The 24,561-nt window shown below is 38.9% G+C and overlaps 1 protein-coding gene across 15 annotated transcripts in view; it reads left to right on the forward strand.

The window, feature by feature from the left end:
* The window catches only part of SGIP1 (SH3GL interacting endocytic adaptor 1), a 223,931-nt gene that overhangs the window by 108,762 nt on the left and 90,608 nt on the right, over nt 1–24,561 (forward strand). For 10 of the 15 annotated variants that reach the window (XM_030812974.1, XM_030812967.1, XM_030812969.1 and 7 more), the window contains 3 exons: nt 750–804; nt 1,492–1,667; nt 19,100–19,111. In XM_030812974.1, the coding sequence (XP_030668834.1) occupies nt 750–804; nt 1,492–1,667; nt 19,100–19,111 (243 nt within the window). The remainder of the gene's footprint in view (nt 1–749; nt 805–1,491; nt 1,668–19,099; nt 19,112–24,561) is intronic. The other 5 variants (XM_030812970.1, XM_030812977.1, XM_030812971.1 and 2 more) reach the window with 1 other exon arrangement.

The raw sequence follows: 24,561 nt of genomic DNA on the forward strand, positions 1-24,561 counted from the left end.
TGGAACATACTTCCAGAACTCCTTAAGATTCTGCTTTCAGTATGCCGCACCCTAGCTGAGAAGCTGCAGTAGCTACCTCAAGTCCAAACTCTTCCCCTGGCCTGTTGGTCTCCATAGTCTCATCTCCCCATCTCCCGCTGTGCAGCTTCTTCTCTAGCCATGTCATCTTTGCTGTTGCCCTCTGTTTCCCCATCTGAGTCACCCAGTGTCCACTCCCATCCTGGTGTCTCTGAACAGGCTCTTCCTTACCACCTGGAAGGAGCTCCTACTCTACCCTCTCCTGTCTGTCCTGAAAGACCCATAAAGACCTCCCTGACTCTTTTAAACCTCACTAATTTCCTTTTCTTTGAACCCTGTCTGACACAGGTGTTTTGTGTTTTGTATTTTCTTTTTAATTTTTACCTACCGAAACACACTTCATTTTCCCTGAGGACAAATAATCTGCATTTCTTATCACCCATGTTGCTTAGCACAGTCCTTGGCTTACAGGAAATGCATGTTAAATTCTGTTTGAATGCTTTCTTTCATTGATAGTTGATTCCTCTTCATTTATTCTCCCAGTAGGAGGACTCTCCAAGTATCCTTGAGTAAATATCTAAACATATTGCTCAGAATTCACTTCCAAAAGTTAAAAGCTTCATCTCCTAAAAGAAAAGACTTTTCTATATCCTTAAATAGAAGACTCTAGAAAAAAAATAATTTCTTGATCTTAGGGTAATAATTACTTCATTTGCACTTGTGTTTTATAGAACTCACCTGAGCTGGATGAAGAAGGCTACAGTATCAGACCCGAGGAACCCGGTTATATCCTTTCTTTATTTTTTATTTTAATTTTCATTCACTCTCAGGAAACAGTAGGATAAAATCAGGTTTTACAAAAGTAATGAAATAACCTAATCTTCACAAGTTCTGTTATCCCTAATATTAGAGATGAATAAACAGCACTGAGAACACCCTGAGCTCTAGCAAGCAGGCATTTTGCCTTAATCTATTCATAGAAAAGAGAGAGGAGAAAGAGAAAAACGTGCTAAAAAAAACAACTGTGGAAATGGTGGGTACCGGGCTGTCTGCTAATCCCTGATATGACTGTCATCTATAGTGACTAGAAAATAGCTCTTACTGTCCTCTCCCTACAATCCATCTCTGGGCAAAGCATGTCACGCTGATGCATTTAAAACTCATCGACGATCATTCATAAAGCAGCCTTCCTCTCTCTGTAGATGAGTAAGCTCACATGTCCTTGTCTGTGTGTGCTGAGTATGGCACAACAAACGGTCAACTGCAGCAAAAATGTAGGATATTAGAACCATTGATCATGTTCTGAGGAAAAGTGAATAAGTTCTAACCCTTTCCTCCTTTACTTTTGTATGTTTTGCTTTGATTTTCTGCTATCTAAGGATACTTTTGCTGTCTCTATATGCAATTGCTCTTGTCTTGGGGTCATTGCCTCCCAGTAGAAGAAAGAGTTATGTATCTTTAACTGTGTTCTACCTACCAAAGGAAAGCACTTTTATTCTTCGAGTGAATCGGAAGAAGAAGAAGAATCACATAAGAAATTTAATATCAAGATTAAACCATTGCAATCTAAAGACATTCTTAAGAATGCTGCAACTGTAGATGAATTGAAGGCATCAATAGGCAACATCGCACTTTCCCCATCACCAGTGGTGAGTGTTGTGTGTGTGTGTGTTAAGCTTTAGTGAGACTGAACAGAGCTATGTTCTGCCTATATGCATTAAATCGATCAGAAACTCCTTAAATTGAAGCCTGCATATGGTCACCATATCATGAATTCTATAAATCTTAAGAAGCTCATTCTAGCTTGAGAAAATTGTACTTATTTTATATTGCAGTCCTTGTGCTTTTCAAAAAGGTGAAAAATATATGGAATCACATTTTCTTTTGACTTACTTTCCTGCAAGCATTTTAAAAAGAAAAAATAAATAAAAAGATTATCCAGACTTATCTCTCATGCAGACTTTGCAACTAGAAACAACATGAAGTTCACAGATTTGCTAACAGTGATTTTTAAAAACACATCTTAGTTTCCTTTTCTATGATACACCACATGAAAATACATGGAAGGAAACTGGTTATTTTTTGTATTGCTATGCTCTAAAGCCAAAAACTAATCAAAATCATAGTCTAAATCGAATTTAAAACTCATATCCTTCATTCTATTGTATTATCAAATTGACTTAAATAATCTCAACTTTGGCCGGGCACGGTGGCTCACGCTTGTAATCCCAGCACTTTGGGAGGCCGAGGCGGGCGGATCACGAGGTCAGGAGATCGAGACCACGGTGAAACCCTGTCTCTACTAAAAATACAAGAAATTAGCCGGGCGTGATGGCGGGTGCCTGTAGTCCCAGCTACTCAGAGAGGCTGAGGCAGGAGAATGGCGTGAACCCGGGAGGCGGAGCTTGCAGTGAGCCGAGATCGCGCCACTGCACTCCAGCCTGGGCGACAGAGCGAGACTCCGTCTCAAAAAAAAATAATAATAATAATAATAATCTCAACTTTGAGGTACCTCAGATATGAGTACTATCCTATTTATATTGTTCAAGTAGGTATTTTCCTATAGACAAGCTAAGACTTGGGGTAAAAAAAAAAAAAAAAAAAAAAAAAAAAAAAAAAGAGGTATTTTTGCACAATTTGTGCTTTCATTCCCCAATTCCCAGCTATTAAATTTCTTTAATTGCTGAATTCTGGGTTCCAACATTTATGGTCTTTTCTCTGTTTGATAAATGCCACCATTGTTTTCTAAAAATGGTTGTGAGGAACAGATGAAGGCTCTCAAACTGGCAGCTAATATGTTCTTGGCATCTTCTTTAGAGAGATGTGATCTCTGTACAGCATTCCCCCGAACAGAGCAGTTAATAAATGCGGAACCATTTTCGAGATGCTTCAGGAAACATCTCAACTAACCTTTCTAAATGAATTGTAGTCATCCATCTTTTGAGAATAAACTTTTGCCTCCCTGGGATGAAAAATGTCTATAATGACGCTTTCTTTAGTGTTTAATGCATATAGTGGACTTGATCGCTACTGTTGGTGACAACCAAAAAGATTGCTAAGAGTAACTAACCACAGTAAATAATATTTAAGGTAATTTTTAATCATATACTCCCCTGCTACTTTAAGATGTCTTCTTGAAAAGGGAAGAATGAAATGTATTAGTTTTCTTTTCCTTCTACAATGGAAGGTGCAGATTTTAAAGTTACATATTGGCCTGTAGTTCTAGTAATGGTGGTATTTTAAAAGCACACTCTTTCACTTTTCAGTGGCATCTTTCAAATTATTTTTCACTTACTGAATAATATTTTTTACTAAAAATCTCCTTAAATGTCTAAAACCAATTTATAGCCACGTCTGTGCAGTTTATTTTATTCACTTCTCTGAGTTTGTTCTCTGTGTAATAAACTGGCCCTTTGGAAGCTACCTGGGGTAAGTAAAAGAAGGCAAGTTCAGAGGATTAAGTGAACACATTTATGTGAAAGCAAATGTACTGGGCACAGTCCCAGAAACACAGTGGATGTTTGCTGGAATATAGCTGAATCCAGGAAGGAAGAGATTCCCTCTGTTGAATAGAATATGTATGCCTAAATTATCTGGTAGCTATTCCTCCAACCAGATACATTGCTAAGGATGCAGCAAAAAGTGGTGGTTTACTCTGAGCTCTTCTCAACATCTATTTTTAAGGAAATATATTGACATGATGTGGTTAAGATTCTGATGAAAAAATGTTGAGGGAAGCAGAGTGAAAACTAGATGGAGACACCCAGAAAGAGTGACCTCGGAGTTATTCTGTTTCTGCAAACCAACACCACCACAGACCAAGGGACCCTCAGCTCCCGTTCCTAGCACCCACACCTCCAGTTTGTTCCCTGTAATGTGAGAACCTGGATCTCCTATTTCTGCGATTCCTAAATATTTATAATTTTTCGTAGTTGGTGTGGAAGAGTGAGCTGTTATTACTTTAGGAAAAGGTGAGCATGTTTCTGGATGTACATGAGTTTAAAGAGAGGTTATAACTGAAAATATTCTTGGCTTTAGAATCCTTGCCCTCTCCTTCATAACCCATGTGTAAATATAGATAGATATAGATATAGATAGTTTTGTTGTTGTTGTTGTTGTTTAGACAGAGTCTTGCTCTGTTGCTCAGGCTGGAGTGCAATGGTACGATATCAGCTGACTGCAACCTCCACCTCACGGGTTCAAACGATTCTCTTGCCTCAGCCTCCCAAGTAGCTGGGATTACAGGCACGTGCCACCACGCCTGGCTACTTTTTGTATTTTCAGTAGAGACGGTGTTTTACCACATTGACCAGGCTGGTCTCGAACTCCTGACCTCAAGTGATCCGTCCCCCTCAGCCTCCCAAAGTGCTAGGATTACAGGCGTGAGCCACTGCGCCCAGCCATGTACATGTATTTTATAAATGACATATGCAGCACTTCCTCTCCAGAGCCAGATAAGTAGAAATAACCTAAAACCCAGCTGGTGCCATGACAAAAATGACAATGATTTTGGACTTTCATGTTTCCAGCCAAAAGAGCAGACAATTATACATCTATACTTTCTTCGGGTACTAAAAAAGAAATAGGATCTACACAGTTAATGATATATCAGAATGTTTTATTTAAGCTATGGTTTTTATACTACAAAAGCATCAATCATTACATTAATAGAAAGGAAATTTCAAATAATAAGTTATTCATAACAATGGTTTACGTTGGACTTCTGATTTATGTTTATTTTGAAGTTTTTAAGATAAAGTCGTGCCTCACTTATTCTTTTCATTTATTTGTTAATATGTATCCACAAAGTATAACCAATTTGATCTCTTTTATCATGAATTGGTTTTATTTTACTTGAATAGTTTTGCTATATATATTCGGCGGTCGAATTAATGAATGAAATGCAGTGGGAGGAATGAATGAATCATATAATTATGTGTATATACAATATAAACTTATCTGAAATTTACTTCTCAAGACAGTGTCAGCAGCAAGACAAATCAAGATTTTAATTGCTGGCAACAATTCTACAGTATAGTTAGACAAATAAACAAAATTTTAGTCCAGATTTTGCCTTAGCCCTTGATTTTTATATAGAATTAAAATATAACGTGGGCCAGGACAAGGCAGAGCACCAAAAAGGCAGAAGGCTAATGCAGGAGTTAACTCACAGGTAAAGGATAATAATTCTTACTCTTATCATGTTCCAGTCTGCTGATAAGATACCATGCTTATAGGGCAAAGAATGAACATCACCCAGGGTTGAGATGCTGATTTGGCATCTGCGTAAGTTAGAATATTTGTTAAGCTGTTTTAACAGAGACCAAAATAATAATGGCTTAAATAATATAGGTGGTTTCTTTCTCTCCCAAGTAAAAGTCAAAGCTGACAGACAGTCCACAGGTAAAAGAGTCTTACTCCAGTGGTCATTCAGAAACCCAGGAATTTTCTGCATTATTGCTTCCCCTTTCCTAGAGTAGCACTGCTGCCTTACCACTGCAAGTACTTCCATGTACCAGCCTTGGGATGGAGGAAAGAAGAAATAAAAAGCAAGTGGTTTTCTTTAAGTGTTTAACTCAGAAGTTGCATGCATCACTACCACCCAGATCCCACTACCACAATTTAATCACATGGACACATTCGCTGCAAGGGAGTCTGGAAAATGCAGTGTTTTGCTAGATAAACATGTAGCCAGCTAACATTTGGGGTTTTATTACTAGAAGACAAAAGAACAAATGGCTATTGGTGGACTTTGACAGTTTCTGCCACCAGGTCCTGAATTATATTTTATCTGCATCTTAAGGTTAGAATTAAGTAATCTCAGATTATTTCAGAGAGTTCATTAGGAAATGGGATTTCTTCCCATATATGTTTAAAAATATTCCCAGTACCTATTGAATCCAGAATGTTATAAAATAATTTTCTAATCACTAATTTATAAATGCTAGTGATACTGTGCTGCTTGTTAGCTAACAGCAGGGTGAACAGAGACACTCCAGTGTCCCTCTGCTTATTCAGGTTCACTGGTTTTTGAGGCAGGCTGTTCCACTGTTGAAAGAAAAGTCTTCCTTTTATTAAACCAAATGTGTAATTTTGTCCTTGATTGTAGTTGTACTCTTTAAAGGATGAACAAAGGGTAAAGCCCCTTCTTTTACCAGTGAGTTTTCCATGAAGCAGAATGACTCTAACTCCAAGTTTAGTGTGTGGGATGTTTATTAAGGAGTGACCTTGGACTTAATACCTGTGGTGTGGGGTGGGCAGAGGGAGAAGTTGAGCTGTTTTACACAACCAACAACAGCCTGAGCTGATCCCAGGGAAACTCAGGAACTAGTAGGAGTCTTCAGAGTTAGTGTGAGTTTGGCTAAGTTGAATAACCTTGATACTGCTCAACCCATCAGTGCTCTGATGTGGGCCACACTAGGAAGGGGCATGCCCTTGGGTTAGGTAGCTCTCTGCAGTTGAGGCAGATCCTGAGGTGCTGACAATGGAAGGCTGCAAATAGCCCTCCCAGCAGCTGGTGCAAGGAACCCATCTGAAGAAGATTCTGCATGGTGCATTTTGGTGTCCATCCCAAATTCTCTGTTCTTGACATAAGGCCTAGTATATCATTGCCATTCCATTAATGCTTACAAGTGAATGAGTGAATGAGTGAGTGAGTGAGTGAGTGAGTGAACAAATACATGAATGGGACCAGGCCAAGGACAGAGAACCATGGCATGCCACCACCCTCCAGTTTTACAACTATCCACTGATAACACCCTTCAGCCTCCACCACTCAATGATTCTCCTAACTGTCCCCTAATCCTGGGCACATATTTTCATTCATTTTTTCCAAAACAACACTGCATTTGAGAGACCTGGGGTGTCTATGGCATTGCCTGGATCTATCAGGCCACAAACCCTATCAGAGAGAGTGATAGGTTCAGTTTGCCCTGTTTCTTTGCGCTGGCACCGAGGGTTATCACCTTCTTTTCCAAGTGCTCTCTGGCTATCTTTTTAAATATTTTGTTCTAGAATTTTGGGTTAATCACAAGCCAGTGTGTAGTAACAGAAAGCACATATCACATGGATTCAGATTGTCCTGGGCCCCAGCCCAGGTTGACCACTTTCTACCTGTGTAACCTTAGACAAGCCCCATAACTGTTCCGATCCTCCATTTCTGCCACTGTAAAGGAAGGTTGATAAGAATCCTTAAGGACTTTTTGTGCAGAAGATCCTAATAACAGTACATGATGTGTAATTGGTACTCTGCAATTGTTCGTTTCTTCATTACTTAACCTAGATTCTTTTAAAAAAAACCACTTCTCTTTTTTCAGGGGTCATGCTCTGCTTCCCCACGTTCAGCCTTCTGACCTAACAGCACACTGTGTTTTCATCTCCTGGGTTAAAATCTATCTACATCTCTAGGCTAGAATTCCGTTAAAGCAGCTTGGAATTCTCTTGCCTGTCTTGGACTTTAATTCTGAGCCAAATCTGATCCGCCTTTTAGAGGAACTACTTTTAAGTTAGTTTTCTCCATCTTGGACAATTGTGGTTGATTTCTCTTTAGACACAAATAGAAACTTTGTACATACCCACTGAAGGAACTGAGGTACAGTGGGAAAAGTGCCAGCCCTGACCTCAGCCTCTTGCTAGCAGTACTGCTTAGGTAAGGTACTTAAACCTCAGTGACAGTCTCAGTTTCTTTCTGTCTGAAATGGGACAAACAAACAGCTACCTTACAGGGTGGTTGTTGGCATGGTCATCTCTGCTAGCACAGTGTAAAGACCACTCTCCCTAAAGGAGGAGATAGAGACAGATGCAACATGAACGGTTCTGTGGTTTGCTTGCCTTTACACCACACTCCCTACATTTGGGGTAGAAGCAAACCTCCATTATATCATACAAGAAATGGCTTTGTTCTTAAAGAGTAAAATAATTTTTGAAGGAGGCTAAATGAAATAATCACTGCAGGAATGAATTATAAGGAAATATGACTTCACACACACACACCCACACACACACACACACACACACAAACCAAAGTCAGAATTCAACATACAATTGAATTGAATTGAATACAATTCCCTTTAAGATAATTTGAGGGAAATAGAAATGACACTTATTCCAATGATGTCCCAATTACTCAAACAAGAGGGTTCTACCTCCTTTTAGTTGATGACCTTTGGTACATTGCAAATTCAGTGCCTTGGTTTCTTCATCTATTAATGGGGTGACTCCCATACCTACTTCATTGGGCTATTTTGAGGGTTGAATGATTTCATGTATGTAAAGTACTCCTAATAGAAGCTACATGTAAAGATTGTCTCATTGCTATAGAGCCTAGGGCACATTTTAAAGAATATCATTAATAGTGATAAATAACTCAAATTTCCAAAAGTAATTTAGAGCCAAGACCAGTAATTAATTACCCATTAATTACCCTAAGCATCAAACTGGGAAAATGTGTTTTTTGTGATGCCTTTTGAAGATAATTCCAGAAGGAAGCATCTCTAAATTGTTTTGAGTATTATCAACATCCCCTGAATACATATGGTACTTCTTCGGGAGACTTACTGAAGGCTAACATTCACAATGGCACACTTCATTGTGCCTCATGGATAATTGACTTTGTTTCTAATTCCCCCTTCAAATCATTTCACCAAATATAAGTTGAGCAACCTCCATGTAGCAGGAACTGAGAGCTAATACCAGAAATACTGAACAGACTGAGAAAACCACATCTAGCAGCAACCAGAAGCTGAAATTTGTCTTGTGGTTCAAACCCTTGCCTGTCTTCACTTCAGTCTCCTGATTGGTTTTCTGCAGCCCACATTCTCTCTGGCCTCCATTTCCAGGTCTCCTGGCTTGCTCACCCTTCCTAGGGTCTCAGATACGGACATCTCCATTCCTTCCAAATCCCACACGGAGCACTGTCTGACACATCTGCACCATGTGCTGTGCTCACCAGGTAACTTAAAACCTGTGGCTCCCATGGCTTTTGTGGAAGTGAGAAAACAAATGCTATGGTTTAATCTTTGATGTGATCTTTTCCTTTTATAATGTGCTCCCATGGATTCCTTTATTTTTGTTTTTCAGAGAGCCAATAATCCCTTCTGGCTTACCTTGAGAAGGTGTCTTTTAACTACAAGCATTTTGTTCCTTACTAATTAAGATATCGTGCTCTGGAGTAAGTCAGAACTAAGTTTGCATTCTGGCTTTGCATTTATTATCCACGTAGCCCTGAGCAAATTGCTTAACTCTTTAAGCCTCAGTCAAGGCTTAATTAAGTATAAAATAAGTTAATAATACTGCCCACTTCAGAGGGTATTTGTAAGAATTAAGGAAGTAATGCATGTAAGGTGCTTAGTACTTTGTAAGTACATTTATGTAAGGTCTAAAAGAGGTGCTTAGTAATGATAGCTATTATTAATCAGGATAACAATAGAATATCAAAGTCATCCTTTAAGATCATTGATGACTTTGAGAACTTATCATGGTGATGAATTTGGTTGTGGCAGCTGTGAACACGAGTGCTGTGTGTCAGATGCTTCACATACATTAATTCATTCATCCTCCCAACAACCCTGTGAGATCAGTACTATTGATATCCCCACTTCGCAGATGAGAAAATTGAGACATTGAGGGATTTATTAACTCACTCAAGGCATCGCAGCTAGTAAGTGGAGTTGCTATTCACTTCACTCAGAAAGTTCAGTTTCTGATTGAGAACTCTTAACCACTATATTATATTTCATCAAAACCACTAGTTTTGATGAAAGCTATTGGCTCTCTTTCTAGAAAAAAAAAGTTCACTAGCTCATTCAAAATATTTTACATACAATTTCTGAATGCTCACATGAAATAAACCCTTTGAAGGATATTGATGGATGCCCAAAGGGCCCGGGATCCCAGCCTAAAGGGCCCACCTCATAGACTTTCTCCCCACTGAGTCCATCCACAAACACTCTCTTCTATGGTACAGCACTTCATATATTGTAACACATGACAGGAGAGCGAGGCTGAGTTGACACCTTGGCAGATCAGGCTTAAATGCTGCTGTGTGATATGTGATTTCTCATTTATTAAAATTACCTTATTATATATGCAGATTGTCTACACTTTTGTTTTAAATGTTAAGGAATGATGTCCATTTTTATATGACTCATTTATTTCAGTTCCCCTAATCAATTAATCAATTGGCAAGCACTTTTTACGTCAATGGCACATTATAATAATGCTATATGTTTTATAAATGCCCAGTCACGATCAAAAGGATGAAATGAGTAGCAGCACTATTAAGCAATCTGGGAGGTAGTGATGCCCCTATTTTACAGAGAAACCAGCATAGAAAGATCAAGAGACAAGGATAAATAGAATGAACACAGGCTTTTGAGTATATATCTTATTACCTGTGTGGTCATAGGCAAGTTCCTCAACTCCAAACTTCAGATCTCATGGCTGTAAAATGGCAAAAAAAATGTGTCTACCTTCTTACGACATGAGAAAATATTGTAAAATACCCAATTCAGTGCTGTCTCCCAGAAGAGGTGCCATTAAATATCAGTCACCTTCTCAGCTTTGCTTTCCTTTTCCTTAAGTTCAGAGACTTGTAGGAGGCAGAAGGAAAATAAAAATAGCGAAGGAGGACTTGAGCAAAGTCACAAGGGCTGGGAGAAATGATGTGAGGGCAGGAGCTGACCTACCCTGGCATGTAGGCCAGTGCCTTCTCCCTTCCTCTGGAAAGTAAGTGGTGCAGTGATAAAGAATCTGACACTGAGCCATGAAGGAACAATTAGTTTAATCTTCATCCTGGAGATTTGTGATGCATAACTATTTAACCAAAAAGACATGAGGAGGGGGAAATAGCTTTGAACTGGAGACAGTCTGGTGTTGTTTGCCTGTTCCATGTGGCCCACCCACCCTTCCACCCCCAAATTAGCCTGCCAGAGAGCAAAATTCATGAATTTGCTGCTGCTTGGTAACACCACCCCCTTTCCTGTACTCACTTCGGCAGAAGGTTCAGCACCCCATTGAGTTCATTGAAAACAAAGAGTCATCAGCGGAGGAGGTGAGCTCCAGTCTCCTACACACCAGTATTCTCTCCTGGTAGAAACAGTGCACGGTGCAAGGAGAGGCTAAAGATTGCATGCGTTCTGATGCTAGGCACTCAGCCCAGACCTCTTATGCAGTGAATTAGAAGGCAGAGGTTCAGCTTGAGTTCTACTCACCAAGGAAAGCTTCATAGGGTAAACGTGATTTGGATTGGTCTATACCAGGGATATGAAACTTGGGGCATATAAACTGCCACTTCATCCCCAAATCTTCCACAGACATTGCCACTAAATCCCAGATATGGGCTGAGAAGCCAGCCCCCTCTAGACAGACCTGCAGGCAGCTGGACCAAAATCAGCTAGAGTTAACACATGAGACGCAACTTTTGTTTTTCCTGGGCCTTATAGAGGATAGATAGGAAAATAGGTGGAAATTTTCTTTTTCAAAATATATTTTTTTCTTCTCAACATTTTAATAAACCATGGACTGTGTGCAGAAAATTAGTTTTGTATCTGATACATGTATTTTCTTTCCTTCATTACCAATTTTTTTTTCCCTAGGAAATTTTCTGTTGCTTCCATTTCCTGACATTTAAAATCCACACCTTTCATGCCCACCTTACTCTGGTAAAAAGAAATCGCTGAGCTGTATGAATATTTAGTATTCAACCTGGAGTGCCTTTGTCATGATTTCTCCAATTCATGTTGGTTGTACCTTCTCAGTAGATGGTATTTTGCTCTCTTTGTGAAATGTACGGGTTAGATTTTTCTTGCATAAACACAATTCCTACATCGTTTTATACTGTCTAGGCAAGCTGACCTGATTTGGGGGTTCTGGAAACATGATCACCATGGTTGGAGATCACAAACACTGAATTTCTGTAACCAACTCAAAATTTCATTGAATAAGGCTATGTACTCACAATATTGACACATTGTATAAAATTTTAGGATGGCCTCAGTAGAAGTAGCAAATTATTGAATTATATGTTTTTTATTATAATGTTAATTGCAATCAAAAAAGGCTAACTTTTATACCTTTAAGGTCTGCCTTGATTTTAAATGTCAGTAGCATTTAGAATTTAAAACTATTTTGATTAGCTAAGGGCCATAATCAGGGTAGAATGTGCTCTGTAAAGAAGCAATCAATTTTGAAAGTAAGTTTTTAACAGAAGCCTGCTTTGTGAGCGGTTTACTGAATGTTGGATTTCTAACAACCAATCCTGCACCCAGAGCTTGTAGGTTGTCTACTTTTTCTCTAAGGAGGCATTTTCTCCAGGGCCCACAGCAGTGAATGACACATAGTAGGTACTTAGAAAATACTTGTTGATTGTCTAGGTGGATGGATGCACCACGGGACATTATATAAAATGTATGCCGTATCTAGCTCTGCTATAATGCAACTGACATTACTCGCATTACTTTACAAACAAAGCAAATTTATGGTTCTCAGTTGCTTTGATCTTTTCCTCTTCAACTTAACCAAGTTTCTTTTTCTACTACTTGATGGGTGAACAATAAGAGTAATAATTTCCTGTTTCTTCCTCTACAATGTGTAGGTTCTTTTAAAAAGTTTATTAATGTGTTCTTTTCTGTGGGTCCTAGTGCATCACCAGTGAGACTGTTTTCTCATCTAAAGCCTGAGGTTTTCATTTAGTTGTCTTCAACCTTGAGGGTCACGTATCAATGATTATCTTTCTTATACAATTATACTTATTTTTTTACTAAGGAGTTTCTACAAATATGTGAATAATAGTATAAACAAGCATAACAGTACAAGAAAAAAAAATCTATCCCTTTGCCCTCTGAAGGAGATTTTGTTTTAGTGGCAGCAGTTTACAGCAGTAAATGTACTTTTTATTGTTTTAGAAAAAAAAATCTTAGAGTGTGAATCACTCACATTAATTATGTCAAAAAATTTTTCCTCAAAGACTGGGGAGAATTTTGTTTCTAAACAGAATGAAGGTGATATTTCCTTCCGACTTATGTCTGTCTGAAGGACAGCCTCTAACTGCTCATGGGCCTTGGAGCTGTAGCTTGAAACAGCGGCCAGCACAGAAGAGGTGCAGAGCTGTGCCTGCCAGCCGAGCTGCCTGTCCCAATGCGGGCAACAGAGACAGAGGGCAGATGGACTGGCCTCAGTGTGTTTTGCCTAAGCGAAACTCCTTTCCACTTTGTAACCTATTTGAAGCCCATCTTTATTTCATTATTTTTTAAACACAGCACAGGGAGAATCAAAATGAGTTTCCAAACAGGAATGACAAATGACAGCACATATCATAACCGGGTATTTTCTGATATTTTTTCATCCAGCCTCTTCTCAACACCAATAGTTACTAAATGTCCACACCTCAGAACTCCTGATAAGTAACAGCAATAAGCTGCATTGGAGCAGAGTAAAGCCAAAATCTTCACGGTGGTCTACAAGAGCCTCATTGTCAAGATTCCCCCTTCCCTAGACTAATGCCTGCCCTTCTTCCCTCTCCTTCCACTCCTCCCTGGCTCCCTGGGAGCCCTCTTCCCCTAGATAGCTGTATTGTGACCTGCCTCATCAACTTCATTTGTTTGCTCAGTCACTTTCTCAAGGAAGCCTACCCTGACCACCTTACATAAAATCGCAAAACCCTTTACCCTGGAATTCCTGAACCCCTTTATTTGCTCTACTTTTTAAAATTGCATTTGTCATCTTCTAAAATACTACTTTCCTTATTTAATTATTACACAGTCGTATGTTGCTTAATTGTTGTTAGGCAATTTTATCGTTGTGTGCACAACACGGAGTGCACTTAGACAAATCTAGATGGTGTAGCCTACCACACACCTAGGCTATATGGTATAATAGCCTGTTGCTCCTAGGCTACAAATAACGTATAGCGTGTTACTATATTGAATACCACAGGCAAATGTAACACAATGGTATCTGTGTATCCAAACATAGAAAAAGTACAGTAAAAATATGGTATGAAAGATTTGTTTAAATGGTACTCCTGTATAAGGCATTTACCATGAATGGAGTTTGCAGGGCTCCAAGTTGCTCTGGGTGAGTCAGTGAGTGGATGTGAAGGCCTAGGTCATGACTGGACACTACTGTAGACTTTGTAAACACTGTACAATTAGGTTACTCTAAAATTTATAAAATTAGCCTTATAACTCTTTTACTTTGTAAACTTCTAAATTTTTTTTTTTTTTTTTTTTTTGAGACGGAATCTCGCTCTGTCACCCAGGCTGGAGTGCAGTGGCGCGATCTCGGCTCACTGTAAGCTCCGCCTCCCGGGTTCACGCCATTCTCCCGCCTCAGCCTCTCCGAGTAGCTGGGACTACAGGTGCCCGCCACCACGCCCGGCTAATTTTTTGTATTATTTTTTTTTAGTAGAGACGGGGTTTCACTGTGGTCTCGATCTCCTGACCTCGTGATACGCCCGCCTCGGCCTCCCAAGGTGCTGGGATTACAAGCGTGAGCCACCGCGCCCGGCCGTAAACTTCTAAATTTTTTAAAACCTGTTGACTCTTTTGTTACAACATTTAACACAAAAACATTATACAGCTGTACGAAAATACTTTATACTCTTTCTTTGTAGTATTTAAGGTATTTTAATACTTTATAATACTTAAAGTAAATACTTTATACTCTATTCTACAAGCTTTTTTCTATTAAAAATTTTTCTTTTCATTTTTAAACTTTTTAGTTAAAAACTGAGACACAAATACAAACATTAACCTAGACCTATACAGGGTCAGGACCAGCAACATCACTGTCTTTCCCCTCCACCTTTTATCTCACTGGAAGGCCTTCAGGGGCAATAACACACATGGAGCTGTCACCTCCTCTGGTAACAATGCCTTCTTCTGAAATACCTCCTGAAGGACCTGCCCAAGGCTGTTTTACAGTTAGTTAACTCGTTTTTTATAACTGGAAGGAGTATACTCAAAAAATAACAATAAATAGTATAGTAAATACATAAACCAGTAACAGCCATTTATTATCAAGTTTTTGTACTTAATAATACAGCAGCACAGGAGGTTTGTTTACACCAGCATCACCACAAGCATGTGGGTAATGCGTTGCACTATGACATCACTAGGCAATAGAAATTTTTCAACTCTATCATAATCTTATGGGACCAGCATCGTATATGCGGTCCATCATTGACCAAAGCGTCCATATACAATGCATGACAGTATTTATTACTGATTATCTTTCTCCTTCCCCTACTCCCAGATGTAAACCCATTGGAGCTTTTATTGCCTTTTCTGTTGTTCACTAATGTCCCTAAAATAGTGTCTAGTATTTATTAGGTGCTCAATAAATATCTGTTAATGGCTTAATAAATGAATAATCCTTTTGCTCCTTGTGAATACCCAACTAGTCATAAATAACTGAGACGAAGTGATTATTTTGTAATAGAATCCCATTTATTAAAATATAAAGATTTGGACTGGGCATAGTGGCTCATGCCTATAATCCCAGTGCTTTGGGAAGCCACATTGGGAGGATTGCTTGAGCCCAGGAGTTTGATACAAGCCTGAGCAACATAGCGAGACCCCGTCTTTACAAAAAATAAAATAAAAATAAAATTAGCCAGGCATGGTGGCATGCACCTGTAATCCCAGCTACTCAGGAGGCTGAGATGGGAGGATTGCTTGAGCCCAGGAGTTCAAGGTTAGAGTGAGCTATGATTACACCACTGCGCTTCAGCCTGGGGAATAAAACTAGACCCTATCTCTAAAAATATATCGTATAAATAAAAATAAAAAGAGAAAGATTCAGGATACAGCCATCCTATTTTTAAGGTTCAGTGATTGCAGACTCTTAAAAGGCTTACAGATTCAACCTGACTTTTTATGTCTTGATCCCACTCTATGATGCCTGATGTCAAAAATTCCCATGGCAGCTCAATTCCTTGTTAAGCTAGGAAGCAAGCAGGGATGTAATCAGAGCACGAAACCTTCATGTAAGCGACCATCAAAACTGGTTTATATTTTCTTCATTCACCTCTGTTAGCTTTGATTCTCAAACACAATTCAATTTTGAGTTGGTTTCTAACCCCTCATGCAAAAATGTAGTCCTCAACAAAACCTAACTTGAGTGCATATTTGCATTTTACCATGTTATTTGGAGTAATAACAGCCAGAAAGAGAGATAGAGAGAGACTCTCCAGCTGCAGAAGACAAGGGTCTATGAGTTCCCTGAAAGCTGTTGATTATAGGATAAGCCACCTTTCAACAAGCCTTGTCAGTCAGAAATTGTGTTTTCTTAGACTATTGGACAAAAAATAATCCCTGTACTTCGTAACCATTCAATGGTTATATTTTAGGTAAATTTATATTTTACTCCAAAAATTCACTTACTCTACTTCTATTTACAAGTAAGCCCAGAGGGATATCGCTCCCATTTCTCTTATTTATCTTTTCTATAATTAAAAATAAACTCTGATGCTATTAGCCCATTTTAAATTGAAAATATCTTTGTTTTTTCCTATCTTTGTTTTTATTGTTTTTTTCAACATTCTGAAGAAACCTTTAAGCTAAGAGTTCAAGATAATAGCCTAGGTGTTGATAGCTGCTGCCATAGCAAAACAACATATTAAATAAAGATGGTTTAATATATGAGGTAGCCTGAGGTGGAGAGGTGTAGAGGAGGGGAGGGGTAACCTTTATCATTTGTGTGTTCATGTTTAGTCTTCTGATTTTAATTAAATAAGATGCATTTTATTTTTTAAAAGGCTGAGAAATTTACCTTATAAATAAGAGTTTTAGTTCAAGGACTGAAAACTACAAGGATGTAGTCCCTTTCTTGCCCCTTAACTATTCTGAAGCATTAGTTTTTGCTCTAGGAGAAAATTCTGCCCTGGAGGTCTGAACACATAATCTACACTAATGTTGTACAAAGCTGTGCCACTTCTTTAGAACATCTGCAACATGTGTAAGCACCTGAGGTCACTAATAGGCAGAGAAATTAACAGTTAAGTAGGAACTAACTGAAATATTTATGGAGCTGGTGAAAGAACCATTACAACGGAGGACACATGGCTTGTGCCATATATAATTCAACCATATTTTAGAGAACAATTTATTTTTTTATATTTCAAAAGACACTGTGCTTCAAACATTTGTATAATGTTTTAATGGCTCCCCAAAAAGGGAATTTCTAAACATGTGTTGAGTGCCTCACTCCGTGTTTGGGGCTAGAGAGAATCCATGCATAGCCATTACTGTGAGCTAATAATCAAGTGGAGACATCTAAATAATACAGAACAAAATAAAAATTGCAGAAATGTACTAGCAATGTGTGTCTTTGTTCCCCTGAGGCTAATAAATGTCAGGCCAATAGAAAGGCCTTCAATATTTATTATTTTGAACAAAAGGAATGGGTCAGGATCAAACCAGAGAAGGGAACAATTTATTTTCGCAGGCAAATCTGGGAAAGGTCTTATGGAAGAAATGTTACTGACTTTGAAGAATGAGTAATTTTGATTGCGGGGAGAGGGAGAAGCAGCATGGGCAGAAGACAGGGAAGCGTGTAAGTGCACGGCACATCCAAGAGAGCCAGAAGAGTGCAGCGAAGTGCAGGCTTCATAGAAAGCCAGTGGGGGAGGATGAGGGTGGGAAGGGAAGCTGGAGCCCATCACCAAAGCATTAAGTTCCGTAGAATGGAGTTGGCATTCTATTTTCTGGATAATAAGGAGGTTTTTTAAGGGCAGAATGATATATTCACTTCACTATTTTTGGAAAATGATTCCGAGGATAGTGTGAAGGATGGATTAGGAGATGAAGCTGGAAATAGGACCATCAACTAGGAAGCACATGTGCTGTCAGTGAGGGATAATGAAGGCCTCATTAAGATAGCTGCTGAGGAAGTAAGAGGGCATTCTGAGGGGCCATTGACCACTCACAGGGGGAGGAATTCATAATTGTCTATGGAGAATAGGGTAAAATTAAGGATGGGATCAAAGAAGAACTGATGGCTCTAGCCATGGTGACTTGGGAGAAGATGATAAGTCCTGGGTTCCCTGGAGAGACTGGGGTTTCTGGAAAGTCTCATGTTTTCATTTCATGACCGTGCCCAGCTACAATGCATGAGTAGTATTCTCCAAATCCTCTCAATATTACAAGGCATAATTTTTTTATTGTCAAGCCACAAATCTGTTTGATAAAAGTAAACCATTCAAAAGAAAGATTAGGCCAGGCACGGTGGTTCACACCTGTAATCCCAGAACTTTGGGAGGCTGAGGTGGGAGGATCACTTGAGGCCAGAAGTTCAAGACTAGCCTGGGCAACATAGCAAGACCCTATCTTTACAAAAATAAAAATAATTAGCCAGAGACTGTTGTACATGCCTGTAGTCCTAGCTACATGGGAGGCTGAGGTGGGAGGACCTCTTGAGACCGGGAGTTGAGGTTTTCAATGAGCTATGATTATGCCACTGCACTCCTCCCGGGGCACAGAGCAAGACAGACTCTGTCAGAAACAGAGAGAGAAAAAGAGAGAAAGAGAGAAAGAAAAAGAAAGAAAGAAAGAAAGAAGGAAGGAAGGAAGGAAGGAAGGAAGGAAGGAAGGAAGAAAGAGAGAGAGAGAGGGAGAGAGGAAGGAAGAAGGAAGGAAGGAAGGAAGGAAGGAAGGAAGGAAGGAAGGAATGAAGGAAGGAGGAAGGAAGGAAGGAAGGAAAGAAGGAAGGAAGGAAGGAAGGGAGAGAGAGGGAGGGAGGGAGGAAGGAAGAAAGAAGGAAGGAAGGAAAGAAGGAAGGAAGGAAAGAAGGAAGGAAGGAAGGAAGGAAGGAAGGAAGGAAGGAAGGAAGGAAGGAAAAAGCAAGCTTAGAATGTGCTCAGATGCCCAGATGAAGTCCACATCTATGCCCTCTGTAGCTTGAACTAAAGACAGCAGCCTAGGAATGACCATATCAGACCCCCACAGGAAGCATTTATAAAAGCAGTGCCTTCGAGAGCTGCCTTAAGTAAGGTTATCCCGAGCCTTGACCTGTTTCTTCTTGAAAATACATTTCACCTCTCTCATTTTCTCTGTATTCTTCCTCCCCATGCCTACGCTTTTAGAGGAAAAGTCCGGTAAGAAATAAGTCCTTCCCGCTTTTGGGGCAAACATTATTTATTCTGTTTATTTTCATTATCTGCATATCTAATAACTGACTGTGTTTAACACCTAAACAAGGTTTTGAACTTTAAAAACAAATCTTTGTGATCCATGACCAGGTCTCATTATGCCACATGGGAAAAAAGGAAGTTGGTTGCTAAGCGATTTTACAACCCCGTTATTAAGGGCCCTGGGGTCATTTTGTAAAGATTCACCTCTGCCTCAATCACAGCCATACGATCAAATATTTTTGGTACTTAGTTTCATTTATTGCAGTTTCCACTGGAATTAGTCAAGCTACTTATACATATCATGAGCTAAGCAAAGGTTTTTTAAGTTAATTTTTGATTAGTGTACAACGTGGTAGCATCTGGAATGCCTATGAAGCTGGCCTGGGAATGGGGAGTTGTAGGGAAGCTGGGGGGTTTTATTTTGTTTTTGTTTTAGTAAATCAAAATACTCCCTCCTGGAATTGTCAGAGACTGGAAAAGAGGATCTTTATAAAATGTAAATTACCTCCTGGATGTTAATTTTTAGTAGCAGTGGGTGATTTTTAGTGGCAACACAAGTCTGATATGATGTACCTACATCGTTTTATTTTAGAGCAACACAAGGAACAGATTTCAAAAAATAAAATGAATTTGTTCTCTTCTTGGTTGCCTGGTTTGTTGGGAACATGTTCTCAGGATGCTGATGCATGGCTGGCAGAGGTGACCTCTCTGCTGGAAAATAGGAAGATATTATGTTCTATGTTCACAGCACCAACAAGTGGCTGGTTTGTTGTTAACGCAGCTAGGTGGATGGTGCAATAAGTGCTTTCACCTCTTATCCTTCCCACCGACCAAATCCTGGCAGCCACTGCACCACATACAGGATACTGTGCTTACAGAAAAGCCATAGGACGGGAGGGAGACGGAACAGAGACACAGGAAGGACAAAAATATGAGACCAAAACATTAAAATGTCTCAAAATGTGAGCCCAACTCTTTTGGTTTCCAAAAATAAAATAAGCAGCTACAATTATGATTATTACTAAGCTAAATGGCCCGCTTCTGAGTAATTCAGAATCAACTATGCATCGCCTGTTCTGTGGCAGCAAAATATTACTGGTGCTTTTTAACAGCCTCTCCTTACACTTTACCAATTTCATTTATTCTTGTAGACCCTGAATATTTTCCTGAATTAGCCAAATTTGGCCACTTTAAATATCCACAGGACTATGTGGCCTGAAGTTTGCCTATGGTGTTTTAAAAATTCTCTCTTTTTCATTAGCTTTTCTCCTGTTGTCCTTCATGGCAATTTTAACTACAAGAATCTCTCCCCTGTCACTCCCTCACCTCATTTTTCTTTGGAAGCGTCCATCTTGATTCCTCAGCCTGGTCAGCCTGGTCATCTTGGTGATACCTTGGTTACTAGCAGGTTCTTTGTTTCTCTTCCCAAATGCAGTTTTAGAAGATCATCTCAAATATGTCTGATTGAATATAATGGACAGTCTCCGTAATCCAACTTGTAATATGTAGTCGACCCAAGTTTAAATACAGATAAACACCTACAATGGTGTGGCAAATTGATGCTTGCCAAATAGTTTGTCTTCACCCTAAAGCATTTAAAAACAAATAGGAATCCTCGTAGGAATCTTAGTAATAAATGTAGTGATCATATATTCTAATCCTTTCCTAGAAAATTCTCTAACATTAATCAGTCAATTTGCTAAAACGAGACTATAGAAAAATCGTATTTGTTTAGTGCTTTATAATTTATTGGCCATTTTCATCTTTGTTTCCCCGTAGCACTAAACTTAGCAAATTAGGATGCCATAAAACTTCAAAATCTGGGTTATTTAATGAATTTGACAAGGGGGATCGATTGTTTGGTTAGTTGAAAATGATAAACATATTAAAACACTTTATTCACATTGACTAAGAGTAAGGTATCATAGTTAACTGAATTTAAATTAATTCTATTATGCAAAAGGTAATAAAACAGAACTGCCATGTCATATAAGAACAGTGAGAAGGCTGAGAACATAGGCTGAAGTGTTTTCTTTTAGGTAGACATATTCATTTTGAAAATTATATAAATTTTAGAAATATACCACATTCTAGATCTTCATTCCAGTGACAAAATCATAGATTAGCCGTGTTTATTCACTTTGAAAATAATCTCCACACATAAAATAAGAGTTATCTGTAAGTTGAACACCAAAATAAAAGTAGAAGGGAAAATAAAATGTTTTCCGCATTGGAAGACCAAGAGAAATCTAGGTATTGAACACAGTATTTAATTAGGAGTGAAGGAAATTTGTTCAGAAAACAAGTGGACCACTTGCAAAGTCTCTGAGTAATCAGACATAGAAATGAAGCAGTAATAACAGCAGATAGAATTTACTGAGAGCTTATTATGTATGATACAAATGGCTGCAACCAGAGATGAATTAACCTCCTGCAGATTCTGAACAACTGAATAGGTGTTTTGTTTGGTTGTGCAGTTAAAAACAATTTTAGCCCACATTTCAAAACTAGAACATTTCAAATTAAAAACAAAAAATCTGGATGCTCATCATCTCTCTGAAGACCTGGCAGGACTAAGCCCACATTCGCACGTGGTGCACATGGGGTGCACTGAATAGTGGCCAGTTTTCCAGAATCTCATAATGTGTATGTGCCTGACTCCCAGCACCACCTCCCCATCCGCCACCCACTTTTTACTCCTCCAAGCATTTGGGTTTGCAACTCTGGACATAGATCTCTCAGCTTATAGAATATATCAAGACCAGATACTAACTTCGTTTTCTTCCGCCTTTGAAGAAAATTCTGTATGTTGGTAAACAAAAAATAGAACACTAAAGGCTTGGACATTCTCGGGAAATGATGGGAGAAAGGGTAAAGTAAAATTTTGAATAGGAAAAGACCCTTCCCTCCTGGCTGATCATAATTTCTCTGTCCTTGTCCAGCATAGCCTAAGCCAGTTTTTGCTCTTCAGTGGTGGTAATTGACATATATAAAGCCCTTCCATTTGCTTCTGGAATTATTTTCCTTTTGAAGCTTGCAGATAGCTCTTAATTATAGACCTTGAGGCTTTCTGGGTCTGCACTTCGCACAGCTTCTAGCTGTGTCTTTTGGGTTCTGTTTAATCAGCCTGTGGCTACCTGAATTTGAACAGCTAGTCCCTGCTGAAGGCATTTTGCAAATGGGGTTTCCAACATGCTATATTACAAGGTTGTCTTTTACTAGAAAAAAAATTAAACCTCGAACTTGTGATTAAAGTATAGGTTTATAACTCACTGGAAATGAAGATATGACTCAATTTGGGTGGATTAATATATTTGAAATTATTTTGAAAAAGTGTTCTGTATAACCTTAAAAGTAATGGCAAGAAAACACAATTCCTTTTGCACCTACCTTAATAATAAAGGGTCCTATATGTAAGGTTTTGCCTCTGAATGCTTGCAATCTAGAGTCTATTTTGCATATTTCTCATAATTTCATCTTGGGCCACTTTTAGTCCTCTAATTGCTATATTTTAAAAGTGAGTTGTTTGTCATGAAATTCCTGTACTTCTTCCAACACAAAAGAACTTTTTAATCTGGTCACTAAAGAATAATAAAGTCTAAATTTTCATATAAAAAAGCGTTTGAATTTTTCTCAAAACACAGTATGGATTAATCAATAAGATAATTTAAGCACAGAAATAGGTATTTATGTGGCCTTTTTTTTCTAATTTTATTTAAGGTGCATCCAGGCAGGTTTATAAGACAGGTGGATTCAATACGTAGTGGTACCTGGAAAATAAGGCAAATAATAAAGTCTATAATATTACAAGTAAATTGACTAGAATAACATGTGCAGAATCCTAGCTACTTATAAACCGGTCTGAAAAATAACCACTCCTGGATGTTAATCACAATGCCTCTCTGCTTTTGGAGTCATTCAGCAATGCCACGCTTGGCATCGTAGAAGGAATGAGAAAATGAGAAATCAGGGATCTGAATTCTGTGTCTGGTTCTACCTGCTTACTAGCTGTGTATCTCAGAGCCTCACCGTCCTCTCTATAGCATGTAGCCAGTTGGACTAGATATCCGTGGAGGCCTACCAGATGTAAAAAGCTACAAGTTTTTGCTTCCTATCTATGTTCTAGAAAGAATATCTTCTACATTTGAACAAACTCCTAGCTTTCTTTGTGTTTGTGCTCCTAGTTTTGGTTTTGGGAGGCAGCCTCTGGTGAATCCATGCATTAGCCCACATATTGAAAGGGAAACTGACCAACAGCTCTTTCCCCACTCACATGCCAGTCACTCATGTTTACATCAGAAAGCTCCTAAAGAGGCAGAGCTATCAGAGATTGTTGGAATAAATTGATAGCAGCCATAATCAAGATTTGAAAAGCAAAACAAAGAAGTCATACATCTGCTTGTTGTGGGTTTTTTTTGTTGTTTTTGTTCTTGTTTTTATCATACTTTAAGTTCTAGGGTACATGTGCACAACGTGCAGGTTTGTTGCATATATATACATGGTGCCATGTTGGTTGCTGCACCTATTAACTCGTCATTTACTTTAAGTATTTCTCCTAATTCTATCCCTCCCCCATCCACCACCCCATGACAGGCCCTGGTGTGTGATGTTCCCTGCCCTGTGTCCAGGTGTTCTCATTGTTCAATTCCCACCTACGAGTGAGAACATGTGGTGTTTGGTTTTCTGTCCTTGTGATAGTTTCAGAATGATGATTTCCAGCTTCATCCATGTCACTACAAAGGACATGAACTCATCCTTTTTTATGGCTGCATAGTATTCCATGGTGTATATGTGCCACATTTTCTTAATCCAGTCTATCATTGATGGACATTTGGGTTGGTTCCAAGTCTTTGCTATTGTGAATAGTGCCACAATAAACATATGTGTGCATGTGTCTTTGTAGCAGCATGATTTACAATTCTTTGGGTATATACCCAGTAATGGGATCACTGGGTCAAATGGTATTTCTAGTTCTAGATCCTTGAGGAATTGCCACACTGTCTTCCACAATGGTTGAACTAATTTACACTCCCACCAACAGTGTAAAAGCATTCCTATTTCTCCACATCCTCTCCAGCACCTGTTGTTTCCTGACTTTTTAATGATTGCCATTCTAACTGGTGTGAGATGGTATCTCATTGTGGTTTTGATTTGCATTTCTGTGATGACCAGTGATGATGAACACTTTTTCATGTATCTGTTGGCTGCATAAATGTCTTATTTTGAGAAGTGTCTGTTCATATCCTTTGCCCACATTTTGATGGGGTTGATTTTTTCTTGTAAATTTAAGTTCCTTGTAGATTCTAGATATTAGCCCTTTGTCAGATGGGTAGATTGCAAAAATTTTCTCCCATTCTGTCGGTTGCCTATTCACTCTGATGGTAGTTTATTTTCCTGTGCAGGAGCTCTTTAGT

The sequence above is a fragment of the Nomascus leucogenys genome, chromosome 5 (genome assembly GCF_006542625.1).
Source record: "Nomascus leucogenys isolate Asia chromosome 5, Asia_NLE_v1, whole genome shotgun sequence".
In the NCBI taxonomy this organism is placed as follows: Eukaryota; Metazoa; Chordata; class Mammalia; order Primates; family Hylobatidae; genus Nomascus; species Nomascus leucogenys.